General features: G+C 53.9%; 1 protein-coding gene across 1 annotated transcript; it reads right to left on the bottom strand.

Moving 5' to 3' along the window:
• Nucleotides 1-599: 599 nt before the first annotated feature.
• Nucleotides 600-4,988, bottom strand: SIX2 (SIX homeobox 2). Its single transcript, XM_014833316.3, has 2 exons — nt 4,108-4,988; nt 600-1,893 (listed from the first exon to the last, which is right to left on the bottom strand). The coding sequence occupies exons 1-2, from the start codon at nt 4,665-4,667 to the stop codon at nt 1,563-1,565; spliced, it is 891 nt and encodes a 296-aa protein (XP_014688802.1). The 5' UTR covers nt 4,668-4,988; the 3' UTR covers nt 600-1,562.
• Nucleotides 4,989-21,626: the final 16,638 nt, after the last annotated feature.

Below are 21,626 nucleotides of genomic sequence, written 5' to 3'. Positions count from 1 at the left end.
CCTTTCTCCCCCACCCCTTCATCTCCACTCCAAACCGACAGATTTCTGAGCTTAGAAACCTGGGCTCCACGGTCACACCCACAACCCGGGCCTCGCGGCTGGATCAGCGGTTGCCCTTGGGGTCAGAGAATCTGTCCAGTGCGTCGCGCCTGGTTTTGGGTACTGAGGCCACCGCTAAGGAGGCCGCCCTTCAGGAAACCTCCACCGTCCAATTTGTTCCCCCGCCGCGTTGGCATCTTCAAACACACTTACCCACCTTCCGTACACAGACTCTCATTTCCCACCCCCATCCCCAGGTGAGGAAAGAGGCAGGTGAGGGCACTGCTTGGCTGGTGGGGGGCTAGGAGTCCTCAAGTGGAGCAGGCCGCCTCCTCCCCGCTTCCGCAGGGAGCTTCCCGGACAAGAAAAGGGATAAAGTACTTTGGGGGAGGAAGTTTCAGAGTTTTCAGTCCCTTCACCTCGCGACTGATACACATTCTGTATGTGGGAAGGCGTCTCCTGGTTCAGGGACTCACAGGGCATCGAAGCCCAGGACCGTCCACCCGGGTGTCGAGTCCCTGTAGGGAAATCAGACACTGCTGCACTCCCGGCTCGCGGGCCTCGTGGTATATATCCATATATATATTTATGATTTCTAATTTTATTATAAAATAAAAGCAGAAATATTTCCCAAAGAACATTCACATGAGGGCATAACAGGGAGATGGCAAGTCCGCGGCTCGGGAGGCACGCTCTGCCGGGAGCACTGTGGCCACAGCCCTGGAGGAAGAGGAGAGCGCGCGGCGGGGCCTCACCAAGAGAGAGGGGCGAGAGGCAAGGGGGCGTTCAGGGGCTTCCGCGCCGTTGCTCTTTTTCTTTCACTTAAGTTACTAGGCCCAAAGTTGACACCTGCAGCCCCGCTGACCCCAAGGGAGGGCCTCTGAAGAAGGCCTGTGTTCAAAGGGCCTAGCTTTCCTTTGCTCTTCCCCCTGCACCCCCGACCCCAGGAAAGAGAGGGATGGGTGGGGCAGGTAGATGGCCAGGCACGAGGAGAAAGACGGAGGGGTACAGACCTGGGGGCCAGGAGTGCAAGAGGCTGGCGGAGAGGAGAAACAGAAAAACAGAGAAAGAGAAACAGAAACCTAATGAGAGGTGGTAAGCAAGAAATATGGAGGGAGACAGCGAAAAGAGGGAAAGCAAGAAAGGGAGGGAGAAAAGGAGAAGAGAGAAAGAAGGAAAAGGAAGAGGAGGAAAGAGTCAAGGAAGGTGAGAGACGCAAAGAGCCAAGAGAAGGTAGGGAAAGAGTATGAGAAAGGTGTATAATTTATTCCCTTCCCTGGTTCAAGGCTGGTCCCAGGCCTCCAAAGGATCTCAAAAGCAACTTGCCGAAAATAAATCCCGAACAAAGACCAAACCAGAGAGCCATCCGCCCTGCCCTGGCCGGGCCGGCGGTCCTGCCCACTCAGCGAGCGGGTCTTTCAGTACCTGGTGGGGCCGCCGGCGCAGGGCGCCCTCCCGACACCGTCTCTCTCAGGTCCCCAGCGCCAAGGCCGGAAGGCAAGCGCGTCGAGGCAGGCGGGGCTCTAGGAGCCCAGGTCCACGAGGTTGGCCGACATGGGGTTGAGGATGGAGTCCTGCAGGCCGTGGTGGTGCTGCAGTGGGTCCGCGCCACCTCCGCCCGGCACGGGCACAGGCACGGCGCTGGGGCCGGGAGGGTGGCCCAGGCTGTGCAGGGATGGCAGCCCTGGTGGCGGCGGCGGGCTGAGCAGCAGCGCGGGGCTGGACGACGAGTGGTCCGGCGTCCCCGACGGCGTCTTCTCGTCCTCCGAGCTGCCTAGCACCGACTTGCCGCTGCCGTTCAGCGACGCAGCCAGAGGATTGTGGCTGTTGGAGTTGGAGTTTTCGCTGTTCTCCCTGCAAGTGCAGGAGCAAAGCAGCCGGGTCAGCGGGGAAAGAGAGGCCGCTCGGCGCCACGACACCGGGAGCCAGAGCCTGCGCCCACCTCGGAGACTGAGCCGCCGCCGGCTGCCTGCGGGTGTTTTCGGTTTCTACCATGTTCTGGGCTTAGCTTGGGGATTTCGTTCTTTCTGCCAGGTCTCTCAATCTCTCCACACCCCATTTCTCTTTCTTAGCCTTCTCCCTGTATCATCTTTATCTCCCCACCTCTCATGCTCTCAATCTTATGAAAATCTCTCTTGCTCTCTGTGTGTCCTGTCCCCCTTACCCCCTCACTGCTCACTGGGTTGCTAACATTTCTGACCAGAGCAGAGGCGCAGGGGAGCACGGCTCCGTGGAGTTTGGGGGAGAGGCAGGAACACAGAGAAGATGCCTGGATTTTCAGATCACTCTTGGCTCCTCAAACCAGGGTTTGCTGGGTAGAAGTGGGGCCAGGAGTGAGGAACACCAGAGCCTAGATCCTAGGCTGAGGGCCTATTTGAAGCTGGGAGTCTTAACAGCGTTCATCTCCCTTTGCTTTTCTCTGCTTGAGGGAAATCCCTCACTGGGGGACGGGTTCCTGGAGCTAAGGGTCCTTTCCCTCCAGCTGCAAACTGCAGACCTGGTGAGGACTCTTCTTACTGGGCCTAGGGACAAGGCCCTAAGGATGCAGGACTCCCTTTTCCTGGCAGCACAGTGGAAATTTCAGCTGGGGGACTGGGAGCTGGGGAATTAGAGGGCAGCTCATGGGAGAAGGGACAAGGGACAAGGGAGAATGGAGGAGATTGCTAATCCTGGCCTAGACTTTTCTGCCATACCAGAAACAGAGACTCTGCAGCCCTCACCTGGGCCCTGGCCTGAGAACCTAGTTCTTCAGGAGTCTGGACACAAGCCAGTCTGGGTGGACAGGGACCCCAGCAGGGAGAACCCACCTCCTGCCCTGCTTTTGACTGACAGCTCTGCCTAGATTCAGATATTTGAAATCTTGGACAGATTCTTTCTTCACGGGCTTCCTGAGGCCTTTTCTTCCTGTTTTCCTTGAAGGGAACTTCCCACAGGGCTGGCAGCTGAGACCTTACAACTGAGGATACCCCAGACTCATGGTCTCAGAGACCATGGTCAGCCTGAAGCTTCCCTGCCATGTCCAGAGGTCCCACTTCACTGTTCAGTACCCCCACACCACCATGATCATTCAAACTATGGGCTCCGCACACCCCATACCACTGACCCCAGGCGTCTTGTTTTGCTCCGAAACTCATGCTGGATTCTGTCCCCACAGTCAGTTTCTCTGCCATTTCCCCCTCCAGATTTGGGGTCCTGAGGGGCCACAGGGCTGGCAGCCACCACAGTCTAATGGCCAACTGTTAGGCTAGTTCAGGAAGTCTTGGTTTCCCTGAGGACAAGCAACTCCCAGCCTTTCTTCTGCCGCTCTCGGCTCACCCCAGACCTATTGATCTACCCACCAAAGAAGGTAGACTCTGAGGAGAGAGGGGTCAAGGGTAAGGGAAGTCCTGCCGCATCCAACAAGGCAGAGAAAAGGGGCATGTATTTCTCTTCTTCTCCCCCAGCGCTGACACTTCTTCCCCAACCCTTTCGCCTTTTGGTCCTTTCTATGCGGGATAAAAGTCTCTTGCTATGAACTCGTGTGTCCAGACAAGGAAACTTCCTGCCCAAGCCCGTCCACATCCAGCCCCTCCACATCCAGGTCATACCCGAGAAGTTCCATTCCCACTGCTGACCCCTAATCACATTCTGGCCTGGAGCTGAGTAAGGCCAAGGAGAAGTTCAGGGAAGCGGTGGTGAATTCAAACAGGCAGGCCTAAAATCGGCAACTGGGACAGTCTCCTCAGTCCCTGGGAGGACGATCGTGTCCTGCCTGCTGCGCCGGCTTGCACCGGGTCCAGGCCCACTGTCTAGCCTTTCCTCCGAAACTTCTCCACTTTTGTCCACAAGCCACCAAGGAGTTAGTTGACAACTTCCCCGACTGCGCTGCCCGCTTTAGACAAATCCCTGACCTCCTGGTCTCCCGAAAGACCTGAGCGCCTGAGCGCCGTCCGGGTCAGACCTAGCTGCAGCTGGGCCGTGGCTGGGACTAGGGGTCCCGTTTAGGCCTCTCTCGGGGGTGGATGAACGCCCTGCTACCCCCTCCCTCGGGTCCGGGCTTGCTGGCTCCGGGGATCTACTTACTCGTACCTTTCCTTGGCCTCGGCTGCCCGGTCGCGCTGCCGCCTGTTCTTGAACCAGTTGCTGACCTGCGTGGTGGTGAGGCCCGTGGCCTCCGCCAGCTCGCGCTTCTCGCGGGGTGAGGGGTAGGGGTTGTGCGCGTACCACTCGCGCAGCACGCTGCGACTCTTCTCCTTGAAGCAGTAGCTGGTCTCCTCGCCGTCCCAGATGGAGCGCGGCAGCGGAAACTTGCGGCGCACGCGGTATTTGCCCACAGCGCCCAGCGGCCGGCCGCGCAGCTTCTCCGCTTCGATGTAGTGCGCCTTGAGCCACAGCTGCTGCAGCTTGGCGTGGTTGTGCGGCGAGAACTGGTGGCTCTCCAGGATCTTGTAGAGCTCGCGGAAGTTGCCGCGGTGGAAGGCCACCACCGCCTTGGCCTTGAGCACGCTTTCATTCTTGTGGAGGTGCTCGCAGGCGGGCAGCGACCAGAGGAAGCGGCCCAGCCGCTCGATGTTGCCGCCCTGCTGCAGCACCTCGCACACGCACGCCACTTGCTCCTGCGTGAAGCCGAAGGTGGGCAACATGGACATGGTGCCGGCTGCGCCCCCGCCCGCCCGCGCGCGTCCTCACTGCGCTGCGCGGTCCGGCATGGGCGCCTCCTCGCCTGGCCGTCTGGGCCGAGAGGCGGGCGGGGCCGGCCCCCTGGCCCGGCGCTGCTCCCGGCGAACCCGGAGTCACTGCAGGACTCCCCCGCGCCGGCCGCGGGTCCCGCGCCGCTCCGCGCCCCCGCTGCCTGCGCGCCTCGCCTGCGCCCTCGTCCAAGCCCGGGGGCCGCCCGGGGCGCCGCTCCGCATGCTCCGCGCTCGCCCGCCCGCCACTCTCTCGCTCGCTTCTCTCTCGCTCGCTCTCCCTCCCGTCTAGCTCTCTCGCTGCTTTTTTAATAATATTATTCTAAGCGGGCATGAGGCGCGGCGGCCCGCGCCCTGATTGGTCTGGTTATCTGACCCGGGGCCTGCCCGCGCCAGACAATAGTCGGAGTCAAATTATTCGCCATGGAGACGCTGTCAGTCACTGGTAACCCGAGCCCTGGCGGGCCGGGCGGCTCCCCCCGGCCGGCTCCGCTGACAGATCGCCCGACTCCGCGCAAAGCGGAGGGCGGCCCGAGACAGGAGCCCGAGGCGCTCCAAGAACCTGGGAGGCGGAGAGGGCCGGGCAGGGGCCCGCGGCGGCGGTGATTGACGGGGCGGACGCCCAAAGAGCACGGGCGGAGACGGACACGGGAGTGGGGAGGCGGAGTGGAGACGCGCGGAGGAAAAAAGGGGAGGACCGACGTGGGGAGGGAAAACGGGAGAAGAAAAGGCGGAAGACTGTTTAAGGGGGTGCCGGGAGGAAGGGTTTGGAGAGGGGTGGAGGGAGCCTCGACGGGGAAGAAACTTTGGGCAGCTTTTCTCAAGGCTCCGCCGGGTGCCCCCCGCCTGCACTCGGAGTCGTCAGGCCCCGCCCAGGGCCGCTGTTTGCCGGGTAGATTCTGCCCAGGAGACGCCGGTGAGACGGGAGAGTTTGGACGTGCTCGGGCGCCCCTCAAAGATTTGGCTTTTCCTGCTGACAGCTCCCCACCCCCATCCAAGGAACTCGGACCAGAGCGGTCCACGAGGGACAAGGGGAGGGAGGAGGAGTTAGAAGTCAGTCGGGAAGATTTGGCAGTGGCCGCAGGCGGACGCCTGAGAATCTGCTTCTTGGAGGATCCCGCCTTTCCTCCCTCTCCTCACCGGGCCGGCTGCCCCGCGGCCGGACGGCCCCTGCTCAGCGCTCTCTGCTCCTCGCCGGCCGGGCGGGGACTCAGATTTAACCCCACGGGGCCCACAGCCCGAAAAGCGCGCGGCACTCCCGTGTGGCCTCTACGGAAGTTGACTCGGGTCAGCAGCGCCGGCAGTCTGCCCACGGGCGGCGGGGGCAGGGAGTCTAGGACGGCTGTGGCCCTTCCCCCGTGGGCGGTCGGGGAGGACAGAGTGGAGGCAAACCCCTCCCCCCTCCCCCCTCTCAGCTCAGACTGGGCTGTGGCCACTTCTAGCATGGGAACCAGGTCTCTGAGCTCCAGAATGAGGGGCTTAAAAAGGGGGTCTTGTTTTTTGCTTCTTTCTCAGGGCGGGAGTGGCAACACGCAGTGCTGGTTCTCTGGGAGAAGGGCAGGCAGAGTAGGTAGGAGAGGAGAGTGTTGCTGCAGTTTCTTCTGTTTTGAAAAGCCCCGGGCTTAGTTCCTTCCCAGGCTGGTCCTTTCCACTTCGGTTTCCCCTCAGTTGTGAGCTGTTGCAGGCTGGAGCCCACCAGGGCTCCCAGTGCCAGAACCCAAGCCACCACAGAGCTGGGCCTCTGCCCTCAGTTTAGGACTGTGGAACCTGTGTCTAGGCCACCTTTCTTTGTTCCCACCCCTTTACAATTTCTGGGGAGTTTGTGCTAAGAGCACTGGAATGGAAGCCCAGAGCTCTAAGTTCATGTTTTGGCTTTGCTGGGTACCTATGAGCAAGGTTCATATTTATTCTAAAGGTCCGTTTCCTTTGCCAGATTTGCAACAGTTTCCACCCCTGCTCTAGCGTTCTAGAGGTCCTCTGGGGGAGTTGCAGGCATGACAGAGTGGAACCCTCGGACTCTCCCTGAGACTTTTGCTTCTGGGTGTGTTGACCACAGGGTGGGCAGAGAATGTTCGATACCAGTATTAGGGACAGCTCCCTGCAGAAATCCAGGTGGCAACTTCAGAATCTGCATCTGTTGGCTGGGAGGAGCCCTGTGGCATCCAGGCCACTTTATCCAGAGTCCTGTGTGCTGCCACACAGGGTTCACCTGAGTTGGCCTTAGAGGACCCTGGGAAATAGTTACCCCTGGCTGCACTGAGCCTCACAGCCTACCTTGCTGAACCCCAAGAAGGGGCAACCTACTCTTTCCGAGACCTGTTCTTCAGCCGTATGGTTAGTGACTGGCTGGCTGGGCCCAGCTCCGGCCATGGCCATCTTACATCTTGGCAAGATCAGGCTGGGGTTGAAGGGGAGTACCTTGGTCCCGTTCTGGTGGGTGGGACTGGGCAGTAACTTCCTGGTGTGAGACCTTGGGCCAGTTTACAGTCCTCTCCAGCTCATTCTCGCCTCCTATTACATGAGGCCTGTGTGATCTTTCAGACCCCTGCTGGTTCAGGGCTGGGGCGGGTTGAAGAATACTGACATTGGGTAATCTTTGCAACCTCAGCCACAGCTCGCACTGTGAATATGCCCCTCCCTGGACCCTTGGAGCCTCAAGATTGAACTTCCCCCAGGACAGGGTCCTGCCCATGTTCAGCTAAGGTAGATTTTCTGGAGCTTCAGACTCACCGTCCCTTTCAGCATTGCCCTCTTTGCAGCCCCTGGGCATTAAGCCCAAGAGTCAGCCCTGCCAGAACGGAGCTGGGACCTGCCACCTTGGGTAATATAATGTGTGCCATATGAAATGTCATTACAGAGCAAGCACAGAAAACCTGTAACACCATAACCCAAAGTATGGGGGTGTCCATATGCCACTAGCTCTCCCCTTCCCCCCATATTTGTAGGAAACCAGTTCTAGCAGGTCTGGACTAGAACCTCCTGCCAGCAGGCAGCTGAGTGCCTGCCCTAAAAAGGTTACAAGCTCAGCTAGGGTCCCTTCACAGGCTGCAGCCCCCTCCCTGCCCAGCCCCCTCCCTGACAGTCTTTGCTACAGGACAGAGCACTTGGGAGGTGTCTGCGTAGGGATTTGATAGACGCCAGCCTGACCTTAAGGCAGTCTGAGCCCCGGGTTTCAGTGCTCAGAGCAGCTGCTAGAGAGGCCTGCGGGTGCCGGGTGCCTTGTGTCTACTCCACCCCAACCCATGTTATCACATACTCTTTCCTCTGCTAAGACATGCTGGAGAGGCCTGCTTTCATCAAGCACAAATAGGAGAAACTCCATGGCTGCGGGGGAGCAAAGTTTTGTAGACCTGTGGAAATTTGGGCCTCACTGAAATGTCTCCTATCACCTCCAAGGTGCACTGGAAGTCCCTCGGGATGGGACTTTCTGGAAGGCACAGCAGGGGAAGGTGGGTGTGCTACACCCAGTGAGCTCACGCTGACACAATACCTTTGCCTCTGACTCTTGTTTAGGGACAGTCTAGCGCCTTGTGTCTAGAGCTGGACCAGACGCTCCCCAGAGCAAGACTCAAGGACCCCCACAGATGGCACCCATTGCCCAGCCCAGGGCTGGCACATCGCCCACTCGGGGGACTTCTGGGGAAAGGGAGAAGGCAGCCGCACCAGCCTCCCAAAGGCTTCCCTGACTTTGGGTTGGGGCCATTTCGAAAAGAAGGGGGTGATCTAAGGAGAAGGAGCTGCTTGCCGCCTATTTCCAACGCCGGCAGAGAAGGGAGAGCGGGCTCGGTGCTAAACCAGAGGACCAGAAGCTTCTTTTTTTTTCTTTTTTGATCTTTATTTTTCCAGCCTATAAAGGCTACAGAAATCCCCTGGGCAGACTCCGGCGTAGCGCCGCCCGCCTCCGGCCCTCCCCGCCGCCGCGCACCCCGGGCTCAGAGCTCTGGGGAGCCCCGGCCGGCCAGGGATGAAGAGGTAGGGGGCGTCGGTCCTCCTGGCGCTCAGAGCCCGCTGTGGCCGCCGCACACTCGCCCGAGCCGGCCTCCGCCCGGCCCGGCAGGCGGCGCGTTTCGTTGAAGGCGGGCACGCGGCGCCGGCTGTGTGCGCCCGGCCTCCCGGCGCCTCCCGCCGCGCCCTCGCCCTCGCCCTCGCGCTCGCCGGTCCCCGGCCGCCGGGCGGACGCAGAGCGGGCCGTCGCAAGCCCCGCGCCCCACGGGTTTCTGTTGCCCAGCGTTTGGGGCAGGTCAAGGCGCGAGGATTCCGCTCGCATGAATTCTGCATTTCCGAAAATGGTCCCCGCGACGCCTCGACGCCCCGAGGTGCCTGGGCACTAGGCTTCCGGCGGCCGCCCTCCTGAAACGGCGCGAAACGGGGTGTCGCCCGCGCCGCACGTGGCAGGCACGTCACAGGGCCCCAAGGGCCGGAGCAGCAGGGTCGCCCTGGGGCCACCGCAGCCCCTCCGCCCTTCTGGCCTCTGCTTGCGACCCCCGCGGCGGCCTGGAGGGCCCTCACGAGAAAACGGTTCGGAGGCCGCGGGCTCACGGGGCATCTTGTTCAAACGAAAAGAGCGAGAACAGGGGCTTGGCGCCCGTTTGGAGGCCTCCAAACCGGCCAATCGGCCCGAGGCGACACCGTGACCAACCGGGACTAGAGACGGGTACCCAGGCCCGGGCGCTCTCCGCCTTGCTACGACGCCCGGCCCGGCTCGCGGCCTTCCGTCCCAGCCCGCAGTCCCCGCTCGGTGCCGGTGTCCCTTCCCACCCGCGTCGCGCTCCCTCCAGGGCTGGCAGGGGACGCCGGGCCCCTTCGCCTGGGAAGGGGATGGGGGCGCGGCGGGCCGGGCATCCGGCTGAGGGGGCCAGGCTCTCGGCTTTGGTTCAGGAAGCTGCGGGAGTCCGCGCCTGATTTTCCTTCCGAGGGGCGGTTCGAAGGCCTGTGCGTCCACGACCTGCTTTCGCCGGGTCTGCCCGCGAGCGCCCCCACGCGGCAGGTCCCAGATGCAGGGTCGGCGGGTCGGTGAGCAGTTTCCCCCAAGCCTCTAGCGGAGGAGGGAGAGGGAGCCGGGAGGGCTGGCCGATTCTTCCCTCCTCACCTCCTGTCCCCCAACGCCCCCCAACCGGCCATAGGCGCAGGCAGAGCCGGCACAAGGAGGGGGCGCGTCCGCGAAGCGCGCTCCCTCGGAGACAGACACACACGCCCGGAGGCCACTAGGTTGCCAGGGTCTGATCACAACATCCTTGGGGGACGGACACCGGCTTTTCACCCTCGCACATGCCCCCTGGAGAGTCTGGATCTGCCTTGCACACAGTGGGCGCCCAGGAAATGTTGGAATGGATGCCTGAATGACCAATGGGATTTGACTGACAGCAACAACTGGGAAGTACCGGGCCAATAGGAGAATGGCCCTCTTCCTCCTCTTTCCTCCTATTCTTCCCTCCCAGCCCTCTTCTTGCCCTCCTCTTCTTTGTGGGGAGGTCTCAGAGAGCTGTGCCGGCTTCCTCCAGCCAGAAGTACTGCGTGCTAGAGTCTCCGTAGGGCTACATGGAAGCTAGAGACTGACCGTCCCGCTCGTAGAAATTCCAGGTCTAACTGCCTATAGCGTTACCGGGTTCCCTTGGGTTGCAGGAAAGAAAGTTTTCTAAGTAGAGTTATTTTAATTTTTCTTGGGCTGCTGTCTTTAGTTGCATTTCTTTAGTTCCTTTTCTTTACAAAAATCCTCTGTGGGCAACATGTAGATCAGGTTTCCTGTAAGAAGTGACTTTTTTTTTCTTTCCATTACCTGGGAGAAATTCTATCCGGGAGCAGGGATTCCTGGCTTGGCACTTCCCTCTCCTGCAGTATCTCTTTATTGCCATTAATTACAATGCATCGGTCCCACTCATCAGTGATACCTCTCTCCCTGGCTGGTGACTGGTCTTGGCTCTCCTCAATTGGGTAGGGCCTGGGCCAGAAGCCACTCCCACCCAGCCATTCAAGGGGATTCCACCAAGTTCTGCGTTTTTATAGGGAACCTGGAAAAAGCCAACATTGTTCTTAACTTGGAAATCCAATACTTTATTTTGTTGTGTATGTGAATTAAGGCTAAAACCCGGGGGCTGTTTCTTACAGAAGAATGTATGTTAATTAATTTATGCACAGTGCTTTAATAAAGGAGGTGGAAACCAGATACAGCCCTGCTGGGGAGGGTACAGAGCTCAGGGAAACCTGTGCGTGAGGCTGCTGCAGAGGTACCAGGTCAATGTCAGCCTCAAATAGATGTCCTATGGTATCACTGTGGCATTCTGATTTGTGATGACAGATGTGGTTGGTCCTCTGGCAATTACCGTCTTTGTTCCAACCATTCTAATATAGTTGCACTGTTAGTCAATGCTCACGTATGTGGAAGGCAGGGTAGATAGAGCAGACGACAAGGGCTTTGGCATCAGACAGGCCTGGGTCCTTGGTCCAGATCCACCACTTCAGTAAGTCCCTCAGTCTTGGAGCCTTATTTTGCTCATTTGTAAAATGAGGATGAAAGCCCAGTGCTTGGCACCCAATAAGCCTTCAACAATTGCTGTTGAATTGAATGCTGTTGCTATGGGGATTAGAGACAAAGTTTATGAAACATCTGGTTCAAAATAGGTGCTCAGGAATCCATCAAGGCTATTGTCATCAGGATGTTATGAGATACTGTATTTGCAGAATTGCATACAATTAGTGTTATTTCAGTAAATAACACTGACCGAAGTGTCAAAAGGCAGATTTAGTTTTCAGGTGACAAATATTACCAAGCCTCTATTTATGCCTAGACCTGAGCCAGGCACTTTGGGACATGCCCAGATATGTGACTGGACGTTCTGGAGCAGTTGGAAAGACAGGAACTCGTACACACGAAACAACCGAGGTCTCTGCAGTTCGCCACCCACGGCAGCCTTGGAGAGAGTGTGGGCTTTGGAGTCAGGCTATCCGGGCTAAATCCTCCCTCTGCCACTTAGTAACAGGGTGACCAAGGGCGAGCGACTTAGTCTTATGGAGTCAGTTTCCCCGACTAGGGAGAAAAAGAGCAGGCCTAACAAACACCTTGCTCCCAGGGTTTTGGGAAGAGGAAGTGAGCTAATGTATGTGAAAAGACTGAGTCCCTGTTTGGAAATGAACAGGAGACCTTTAGCTGCCATAACGTTTTGTATTGTCTTATGGCGTTTCCCAGATTTTGGTCTCATTAAGGGAAGTCTCAGAAAGTAAAAGACAACTGCAAACAGGTGTGACATTGTGTGTGCCTATGAGGTTGCACAGGGCTTCTCCTTCTGTTGTATGTGCTCTCAGGGTTGAGCGCAAAGCAGAGCTCATGCTGAAGGCTTGATAGGTGGGTGTGGATTGTGTGATTGTTAGCTGGAGTAAATGAAGTGACTCTCCTTCCCCTCCCTAACTTCTTCCTCATCAGCCCCTTGCATCTTAAGATAGAGCCAGGTGTATCTGTTAAAATAAAAAATAACTGCCCCTAATAGAGTATCTTCTATACACAGAGCAGTTTACTAATGTATAGTGGGTACCATGATCCCATACAGTGGGTGTTATCAGCATTTACCTATAAAGTGGGCTCAGAGAGGTTAAGCAACTTGACCTAGGTCATACAGCTAATAAGGAGCCTCTGAAATTTCAGTCCTTGATGCCAAAACCCATACCGTAAGTCATAAGCCTTATGGACCTTAGTTCCTCTGTAATAGCAAAAGTAATAATAGGAAGAATTTACTCAGTGCCTGTTATGTGCTATCTCACATAATTTCAAAACAGCTCTATGAGTCCGGACAGCATAATTAACAGCTCCATCTTACAGGTGGTGACACTGAGGCTCAGAGAGATTAAGCACAAATCCAGCAGCTATGGCATAGTCTTATGGAGTCAGTTTCCCCAACTAGGGAGAAAAAGAGCAGGGTTCTTGAATCCAGGCCTTTTGGCTGCAGGACGTCAGCTCTCACCCACTCCACTGGGGCAGCTTTTCTGCCAAGCTCTCATCTCTCACCCTCAGGCCTTTCCTCTCTCTGAGCTCAGGTTCCCCAGGCACTTCCAGCTCCCAGTGGTTGAGAGTTCCCTGGAGGTGTCAGGAAAGTGGGTCTAGGTTCTAGGAAAGGCTCTCTCTGCCCCAAGGTCTCAGCCCCCAGGACCTGGGATTGGTGGCCTTCAGTCCCTATCAGCCCCTGCTGGGCAGGAGCCCACTGTGACTAGGGCAACCTGTACAGCCGTAGCCTCAGCACCCCACTGGGTAAAGTCTGGATGTACTCATGGCCCTATTATGCCGGGGGCGAGCCTGAGGGACTCAGAATTAAAATGTCCTGGTCTTGGTACTTTGAGGTGCAAGCCACAGAAATCCACTCAGACTAACAGAAAAAAAAATAAGTTTATTACAAGGATTCGGGGGTAGCACGTGGATGCAAGGGCAGGGAATACCATTATCCTTAAGAGGGGCAGAACCAGAAACTGGAAAATAGAAATCAAGGCAGCCACTTTCCCTCCTTCTAGGTGGCAGGATGGTCTCCTTTCTCTGCTCCCCTCTGAGTATCTTTGTTCTCTCTCTGAAGAGCAGTGTTCCCCGTTTCTACTCCTTTTAATACTTCTCCAGCCTTTATTGTGTCCCCCTGGCTCAGGTACTCAGGAAGCACTCAAAAATCTCTGCCCCGTTCCAAATTCTTGAGAGAGAATCCTATAGGCTCATCTTGGGTCAGGTGATTCGCACTCCAATCAGCGATGTTCAGGTGGTGGGTGGGAGGGACTATATGGTCCACTACCCAATCTGCAGGGACTATGAGCCCAGACGTGGAAGAATGAGGTGATTGGAGGGCTACTGTTCTAGTCGGCTATGGAATATGAAAGTCTAGTGCCTGGTACATGAGAGCTGTTAAACAAACATTAGTTCCTTCCCTCCGCTTTTCTCCCCTCTCCCCAAAGTGGTGCCTTTTCCAATCCATCCATCACAAATCAGGCAGAGCCACTAATTTAGAACACAGATATGATTGTGCCACTCTTTATTTAAATTCTCCTAATGGCACCTATTAACTTCAGGATGATATTTAGACTCCTCAGCATGGCGTATGAGGGCCTTTGTCATCAGACTTAGCACATACATCCAGCTTATCTCTCCATGCTGCCCACTTCCTAGTCAAGGCTTCAGCCATCCTGAGTGATTTGAAGTTCATGGACTCTTCCATCCTGTGGTCGATATCCATCACCGCCCACGGATGCTTCATTGACTCTGGGCTTGGCCATGTGACAGACTGGGACCAATGAAGTGTGAGTGGAGGAACAGAAGCTTTTAGAGACCTTGTAAGTTGCCTCCAGGCCATGAGTACATCCAGACTTTACTCCTCTTTCTTCTTTTGTCCTCATACAGCCGATAGGTGCTGCTCCAGCCTATGTCACAGGATGAAAAAGAAGATGGAGCAGAGTACCAACCTGAAGCAGAGTCATGGCTGGTCTGCAGCCTGGCTTTAATATGGAGTGAGAAATAGTGTGCGTGGTTGTGAACCTCTGAGAGTTGGGTGGTTAGTTACTGCAGCAAAGCGGAGTAACCTGGTCCCCTCCCTCAAATCTCGGTTCGTGGTGTTCCCTCTCCTCGGAAACCTCCCCCTTCATCCCCAAGACTCAGACTAGATGTTACTTTCTCTGGAAAACTCTCCTGACCCTCTTCCTCCCCGAGGTCAGGTGTGGCCCTGCTCCAGTTCCCACATCATCTTCCTGTTGTCATCCCCAGCATTTCATCATCAGAGCCCTATAACCTCTTGATCTCTTACCTGACTTCACCATCAGACTGTGAACTCCTTGAAGGCAGGGACTGTATCCTCTGGTTTACCTGGCACACAGTAAGTCTGCAAAAATATTTGTTGAGAGAGCCAGCCCTGTTGGCCTAGTGGTTAAAGTTCAGTGCTCTCACTGCTTTGGCAGCCCGGGTTTGGTTCCTGTTTGTAGAACCACACCACTCGCCTGTCAGTAGCCATGCTGTGGCGGCGGCTCACAGAGAAGAACTAGAACAACTTACAACTATGATACACAACCATGTACTGGGGCTTTGGGGAGAAAAAAACGTATTTGTTGACAAAGGGATGAAGTTGGTAGTATGAATAATCTTCTACATTTGTGTGTCAGATTTGATTTTCTAAAGATGGCTACAACAATATACCCGGTCCCATATGCTCTTCTTTTTTTTTTTTTTTGTTAGACAATTTTTGTTTTCTCTCTCTTTTTTCCCTCCCCAGAGCCCTGGTACATGGTTGTATATCATAATTGTAAGTCATTAACTGAAGCAGTGACCACTGAACTTTAACCAAGCCATCAGGGCTGGCTCTATACGCTCTTCTTTTTTTTTTTTTTAATAAACCTTTTTTATTTTTTTTGATGGGGAAGACTGGCCCTGAGCTAACATCTGTTGCCAGTCTTCCTCTTTTTGCTCGAGGAAGATTGTTGCTGAGCTAACATCTGTGCTAATCTTCCTCTCTGTTTTTTGTATGTGGGATGCCACCACAGCATGGTCCACACCTGGGATCTGAACCCGCCATCCCCAGGCCACTGAAGCAGAGTGCGTGAACTTAACCTTTATGCCACTGGGCCAGTCCCTCCATATGCTCTTCTTTTAATGTGACTGTGACATTCCTCTTGTTGAGAGGTATGGGTATAAGCAAGGAGTGGTCTGTGTTTCTTGCCCTGTAAATCTGGGTGAGCTTATGACTATGGCAAAAGTCACACAATGTGACTTCTGAAGCTAGGTCATGAAAGGCAATACAGTGATTGGCTTGTTCTCTTGGGACACTTGCTCTTGGAAGCAGCCACCATGCTGTAAGGAAGCCCTGTTGAGAGGCCTGTGTGGAAAAGAACTTAGGCCCCCTCTCTGGCTCCACTCCAAGCAGCAACTGGCACCAGGTTACTAGCCATCTCAGTGAGCCATCTTGAAAGTGGATCCTTCAGCTCCAGTCAGGTTGTCCCAGCTGATACCGCAATGAGGAGATGAGCTGTCCTGCCAAGTCCTGTCCCAATTGCAGATTCATGAGCAAAATAAATAACTACTATTGTTTTAGCCCATTAAGTTTTGGAGTGATTGATACACAGCAATAGATAATCAGAACACTAGCCTTTCCTCTTAGCGGTCCACTTTTCTCTTGGATATGAATACATATTCTGAGCATCACTCCCTTTGCCTTGGGCCTTAACACCAGCCCTCTCACCCGGGGGCCAGATACTGTGCCCACATGCCCAGCCTCTGGCTGGGGTAACTCTCTGATGGATCTTAGCCTCAAGATCTGAACTCTGAAGTTGCCCTCCCTCTGGCTTCGGGTATTACTTTCCCCGATGCCTGTCCCCTAGACTAGAGCTCCTGGGCACACAGGCCAGTGGGGAGTCAATCCTGAGTGCCCTACTCCCTACTGGACACCAGGCACTGACCACCTGTTGCCACCATGGGCCAGAAGCCAGCTGGGGCCAGTCCCCACTCCTAAAGGAGCTCCATTCTTTTCCCTGAGTCGTGCCACTGTGGCTCAAGGCTTCCTTGGGATTCTCTAAATTAGGACAAATCCTGGGTGCTTCATCTACAAATAGGTTCATATTATGGGCTATTGCATGAGGTTATTGTGAGGATCAAATGTGACTCTATCCATGACCCATGTTTGGTAAACTTTCAATATTCCTACAGGTTTATTCAGCCAGAATGAATGCTGCCTAGGAAGTGCTTGCTGAATGGACATAAGGGCTAAAGCTACAGACAGCTCTTCCTGAGTCCCTGTCACTCCCCACCTCCACTCCCGCCATACCTCTTCTGTTTTAAAGTCTAGTCTGTCCTGGACAACATCCCAAAGATCTGTTTTCCTAAAGCACTTCTCTTTTTCATATCATCCTCTGTTCAAGGTGCTTCTGTGGCTCCTGACCTCCACCACCCAGAATAGCATCCTCATACCTTAGCTAGAATCCCAGGCCCTCCCCAGGCTGGTCAACTCACCTCTACAGGATTAGACCCCGCTGCTGCCCATGGGACTGTCCACTCCAGTCAGATGACCTCCTCCCTTGCCCTTGGACCTGCTGTGTTTTCTCCCCTCACCCCTACCCCTGGGCCTTTGCTCTTGCTGTTTCCTTGTCAGGAATTCCCGGGTTGAAGTGAACTGCTCTGTGAAGACCTCCTCAGGATGTTTCCTCCCTGCTGCCTGGCTGTTCATAGGACATAACATCCACATGCCTTTGCCTGACCTGAACCCGGGGCCGCGGTCTGAGTGATTGCTCCTGTACGTCCTTTGCCTTCTTGGAGGACCAATCTCTGTTGTTTCTCATAGCTTCCCATCCCCACAAAGGTCACTGTGCTCCCCTGCCCAGCACTTAGCATTTGTGGGTGCATAGTAGAGGCTTAATAGATTTTGGGGGGCCTGGATTGCATTGAAAAAATAAAAATAAGACCGTAGAACTTCTCACACGTAGTGGGCCTTTTGTGAAACACAAGCAGTGGTTCCTCTTTGGAGGAAAATAAAGACAGTCTTGGGCATGTTTCATCAAGAACCACTAGGTATCAAGCAATTATCAGTTAATGAGGATTTCTGGGACCCTTGGAGCCCTCAGTCTGATTTGTAGCAGGGGAGGGAAGGTGGGCATCGTGTTCAGCTGCTTGCTGCTCTCCTGACAGACTTCTTTGTGTAGCGCATTTAATCCTTGTCATTAAAATACATAAAACTGTTTTGAGATTTTATGACATGTTTTCCAAGAAAGTCTTATCACCTGTATCATGCTGAACAATGGTCCTCAATACTTGGAAGCTGTCCATGTTACCTTATATGGCAAACTCTGCAGATATGATTAGCTTAAGGATTTAAGGAGATGGGGAGATTATTCTGAGTTATCCAGGTGGGCCCTAATGTGATCACATGTATCTTTGTAAGAGGGAGGCAGAGAGAGATTTTATGGTACACAGAGGACAAGGTAATTACAGAGACAGAGATTGGAATGATGTGGCCACAAACCAAAGAATGCTGGTAAGCACCAGAAGCTGGGAGAGGCAAGGAATCGACTCCTCTAGAGCCTCCAAAAGGTGTACACCCCTGTTGATAGCTTGATTTTGGCCTGGTGATCCTGATTTTGGACTTCTGGCCTCCAGAACTGTGAGAGAATAAGTTTCGCTTGTTTTAAGTCACCATGCTTATAGTAATTTGTTACCGTGGCCACAGGAAAAGAATGTATCACCCTGTGGAACACAGCCCTTAGCTGATTCGTAAGGGGAAGACCCTTCACCCTGTCCCAGCAGATGGATGAATAGTGAGGCCTTTACAAATAAACAGTAGGTGCCCCATCAGAGCTGGCATAAGCTGGGTCCTTGAAGGTGCTCTTCTGAGCTTCTTACTACACAGGACCCACTATTTCAGACTCCATAAACTGAGTGTGCTCCACAGTTAATCCATGTTGGCCAAAGTCAACATCCAGTCCCTGGGTGTGTTTGAAAAAAACAGCTTTCTCAGAGGTCACAGGGTGTTGCCCATCACACACACACACACACACACACACACACACACACAAACAGACACACATCATTTAGGCACATGTGTGGTCACATCCATGGAGGTATGTAGGGGCAGGAAATCACAGACCATCAGGTGCATATTCCCAGCCACACTTGGCACAGTCCTCTGGCATTGACCTTAGAAGCTTAGGTCCTTCTGTGGGTGGGTCTGCAATGGCTCACGAACCCAGCATGTAGTCATCTCCACCCATGGCTGTGAAACTCAAGCCTCCTCCTCCCTCATGCTTTCAGCGTCTGATTAATGCTTCCAGAGGCTTATTAGAGCTCTTGACTCAGTAGAGTGCACTACCAGCCAACACATTTCCTCCTCAAAGAACATGCACAGCGATACAAGTTAAAAATACATACCTTTCAACAATAAGTTAATGTTAAAGAGTAAACAAAAATAATCTAATGGGGATGCAAGGTGAGGTAGGAGTGGGTGAGGCCTCCCTATTCAACTGAGGCTGTACGAAAAGGGGGAGGGCTGGAGCTGGGGGGAAAGTTACCATATATGACATAAGCATAGTCAAAGGACAGATTCAGACAGTGACCTCCACGAGCATTTCACGAAATGAGATTTCCTCACGGGGAAGGCTTAAATTAAGCCCACAAGATTATTAAGTGATATATTTTGTAGCCTCAGCAAGACTTTAATTTAGGGTCCTTGTTCAAAGGGTACGTGGAGAAACAGAAACACACACACACGTGCACACACACACAGAACCAAACAGGAATGTACCTGCACACACATGTAAATAAATGTATACATAGGCAAATACCTATCCCTACACATATACACATGGACACACACAAACACCTATATACTTAAATGCATAGGAAATGATGGATACACACATTCATACGCACATGAGGAAATAATTCCTGACGTCGTGGGGACCATTTCACCCTCGATGCACCATACACCTCTGGGTCACCCCCAAACCAGTCCTATATGAGAGTTTACTCACAATTTGGGGGTTTGGGGGGAAGGAGACTTAGGTGGTAAGAGGGTAGAAGGTGAAACTAGAAAATGTAAATATATTCAGTTACTGAGCTTTCCTCCTTCTGAATAGCAAGTGTTCTTAATTGGAAAAATTTGTACCCTCAATGCATTATAAACTTTGTGGCTACTTGGCACGTGGTTGGGGCTGGGGCTGTTCTTAAGGAATCTATAGTTTCTACTAGCTATTTTTCTAGCTCATTTTCAATCTGAGAAGTTTCTGGAAGGTCAGAAGTCCCTCACATCAATACTGACAATGCCCACTAGCAATTCAGTTCAATCCCATTAATTACAGTTAATGAGATAAACATACTTATTTCCCTAAAGTATCAGTCTAAGGAGTATTTAAAGTGCTTCGACTCTATGTCCAACTCTGTGCTAGGCTCTGTCGGGGGGAGAAGAGAGGAAGACACTATTCTGCCCTCTAGAAGTTCACAGACTAGTTGGGCAACAGAACCAATCTGTGCGAAGCAGAAGAAAACAAGACCACACACCATTGCTTTTCACCACGGCTGGGGCACAGAGGTCGAGAGGAGGAAATGTTGTGTGTCTGGGTGGGCATAGAAGCTTCTTTGAAAAAGTCGTCTTGATTTGGGCTTTGAACAATAAGGAGAATTTGGGTGGAGGGAGAGGTATGGGTGTGACAAACCGAAGTCTGGCTGAGTGCTAGCCGAGTGCCGCCTTCCTTCCTGACCTACCTCAGCTATACCTGGGCCGGCCTCCAAGGGTTTGTGCTCATTGCCCATCTCCCTCCACCTCTCTCCAAAGAGAGACAGTGAGATTTCTGGGAAAAGTCAAAAGATGTAGAAATAGGCAGAATTCACCAATGCACATTCACTTGGCCCTTTCGGGTGACAGCCATGGATGGCAACTGCAGTCTTGTCACAGAGGAAGGACTGGTGCTCACAGTGGAGACTGAGAAACATGCAAGATGGGATGAAGCTAATCTGAAGAGCAGGGGTTCTTAACTTTGAGAGTCAGAGACCCACTGGAAATGTGAAGAAAATCATGTCTCCAAGAAAATGCTCATACACACGTATACACAAAAGGTGGCATTCGATTTCAGGGATTCACAGATGGCACTCCCCAGCCCTGAGCTCGTCCCTCAATCTGTGCTGTGTGCAGGCTGTAAGGGCCTCCTGGGTCACAAATGCTGGAGGCCTCCTGCTTCCTTGGAATTCTAGCACCCCTTTGGGGTCAAGGACAGGGCTTTTGTCTCCCTTCACAGCCTTGAGCCTGACAAGCACAAGAGTGGATGGAGGACTCTTTGCACTCATGCCCCGATCCCACAGCACTAGCATCTCCCTTCTCATCAAGGACGGACACCATTTTAAGCCTTTAGTCAATATGGTCAATTTCCCAGACACCAAATATGTTTCCTTTTCTATAGCTGTTCAAAATTAACTGGATTAAGTAATTTTTCCTTGCCGCCCTTGCAATCTTTAATGAACATGGAAATGGCCCAGCACCCTGCATGGTGCCTTGTCCCAGCATAAGCTCAAAAAAAGGCTTTTATTAATTTATAAATGATAACTATGTTTTATTGAATGCTTGCCATGTGTAACACTGAGCAAGGGGCTTTAGAAGCAGGATTTCACTGACTCCCCTGACAACTCTGAGGTGGATAACATTATTAGGCCCATTTTACAGAGGGTAAAGTGGGTACCTGGGGTGAACGGAGGTTAAATTTGTGAAGTGGCGGAGGAGGGAGTTGAACAAGGACTGCTTGCAGAGTCTGGCCATGTAACCACTGTCCTGTATTGCTACTCTGAGCAATTCACTGTATAACTGTTTGGTTAGTGTTGAACACTCTGACCACGATTCGGCCGGAGCAAAAGGGAGAAGGAGGGGATGAAAGGTTGGCCCGATGCCAGGCGGGCTAATCGATGCAGGCACGACTGAGCGCCGCTGCAGGACCAGGGCCCTCGGTGCCTCTTCCAGGCAGGCCCCGGGGCAACCTGAGCTGGGATGCAAGGACAAGCCAGTGCAACACCACCTACTGGTGTTGTATTTCAGCGATGGCCCGGGTAGGGGGGAAACCGCCTCCTTGAAAGCATTGGCTCATGCTGGAATGGAGATTCATTTCCGACTGCCTCCTCCCGCGTCTCCTGAGCTGGCTGGTGTCAGAGGGAGGATATTTTCATAAGGATGAACTGTTCTTGAACGTTTCCTGCCGCTGCACAGGTTTCCCTTCAGCGGTCACAGGTGTTATCTAACACCTCCCTCCGCTTCCAGACATACTCAGATGAAAATAAAGCCCCTCTATGAAGAGCCCCAGGCTTTCAGGAACGAGCTGGACGGAGAAGCAGGCAAAGTGTGCTGTCCACTCCCGCCCATGGCGGAAGGGCTGAAAAGTGTTTGATTCAATTCAGCACACTTGGGTGTCTGGAAGTGTGCCAGGCACTAAGTTTCAGGTAGGAGGATG

The sequence above is a fragment of the Equus asinus genome, chromosome 6 (genome assembly GCF_041296235.1).
Source record: "Equus asinus isolate D_3611 breed Donkey chromosome 6, EquAss-T2T_v2, whole genome shotgun sequence".
Classification (NCBI taxonomy): Eukaryota; Metazoa; Chordata; class Mammalia; order Perissodactyla; family Equidae; genus Equus; species Equus asinus.
Note: the sequence above shows the minus strand (reverse complement) of the source record. Positions and strands in the feature narration are given on the sequence as shown.

Bases quoted from the DNA above. Each gene is read 5' to 3' on its own strand.
- SIX2 (XM_014833316.3), bottom strand. From the start codon at position 4,667: ATGTCCATGTTGCCCACCTTCGGCTTCACGCAGGAGCAAGTGGCGTGC. The intron at 1,894-4,107 runs GTACGAGTAAGT...CTGCACTTGCAG, and splicing joins GCAGCCGAGGCCAAGGAAAG to GGAGAACAGCGAAAACTCCA.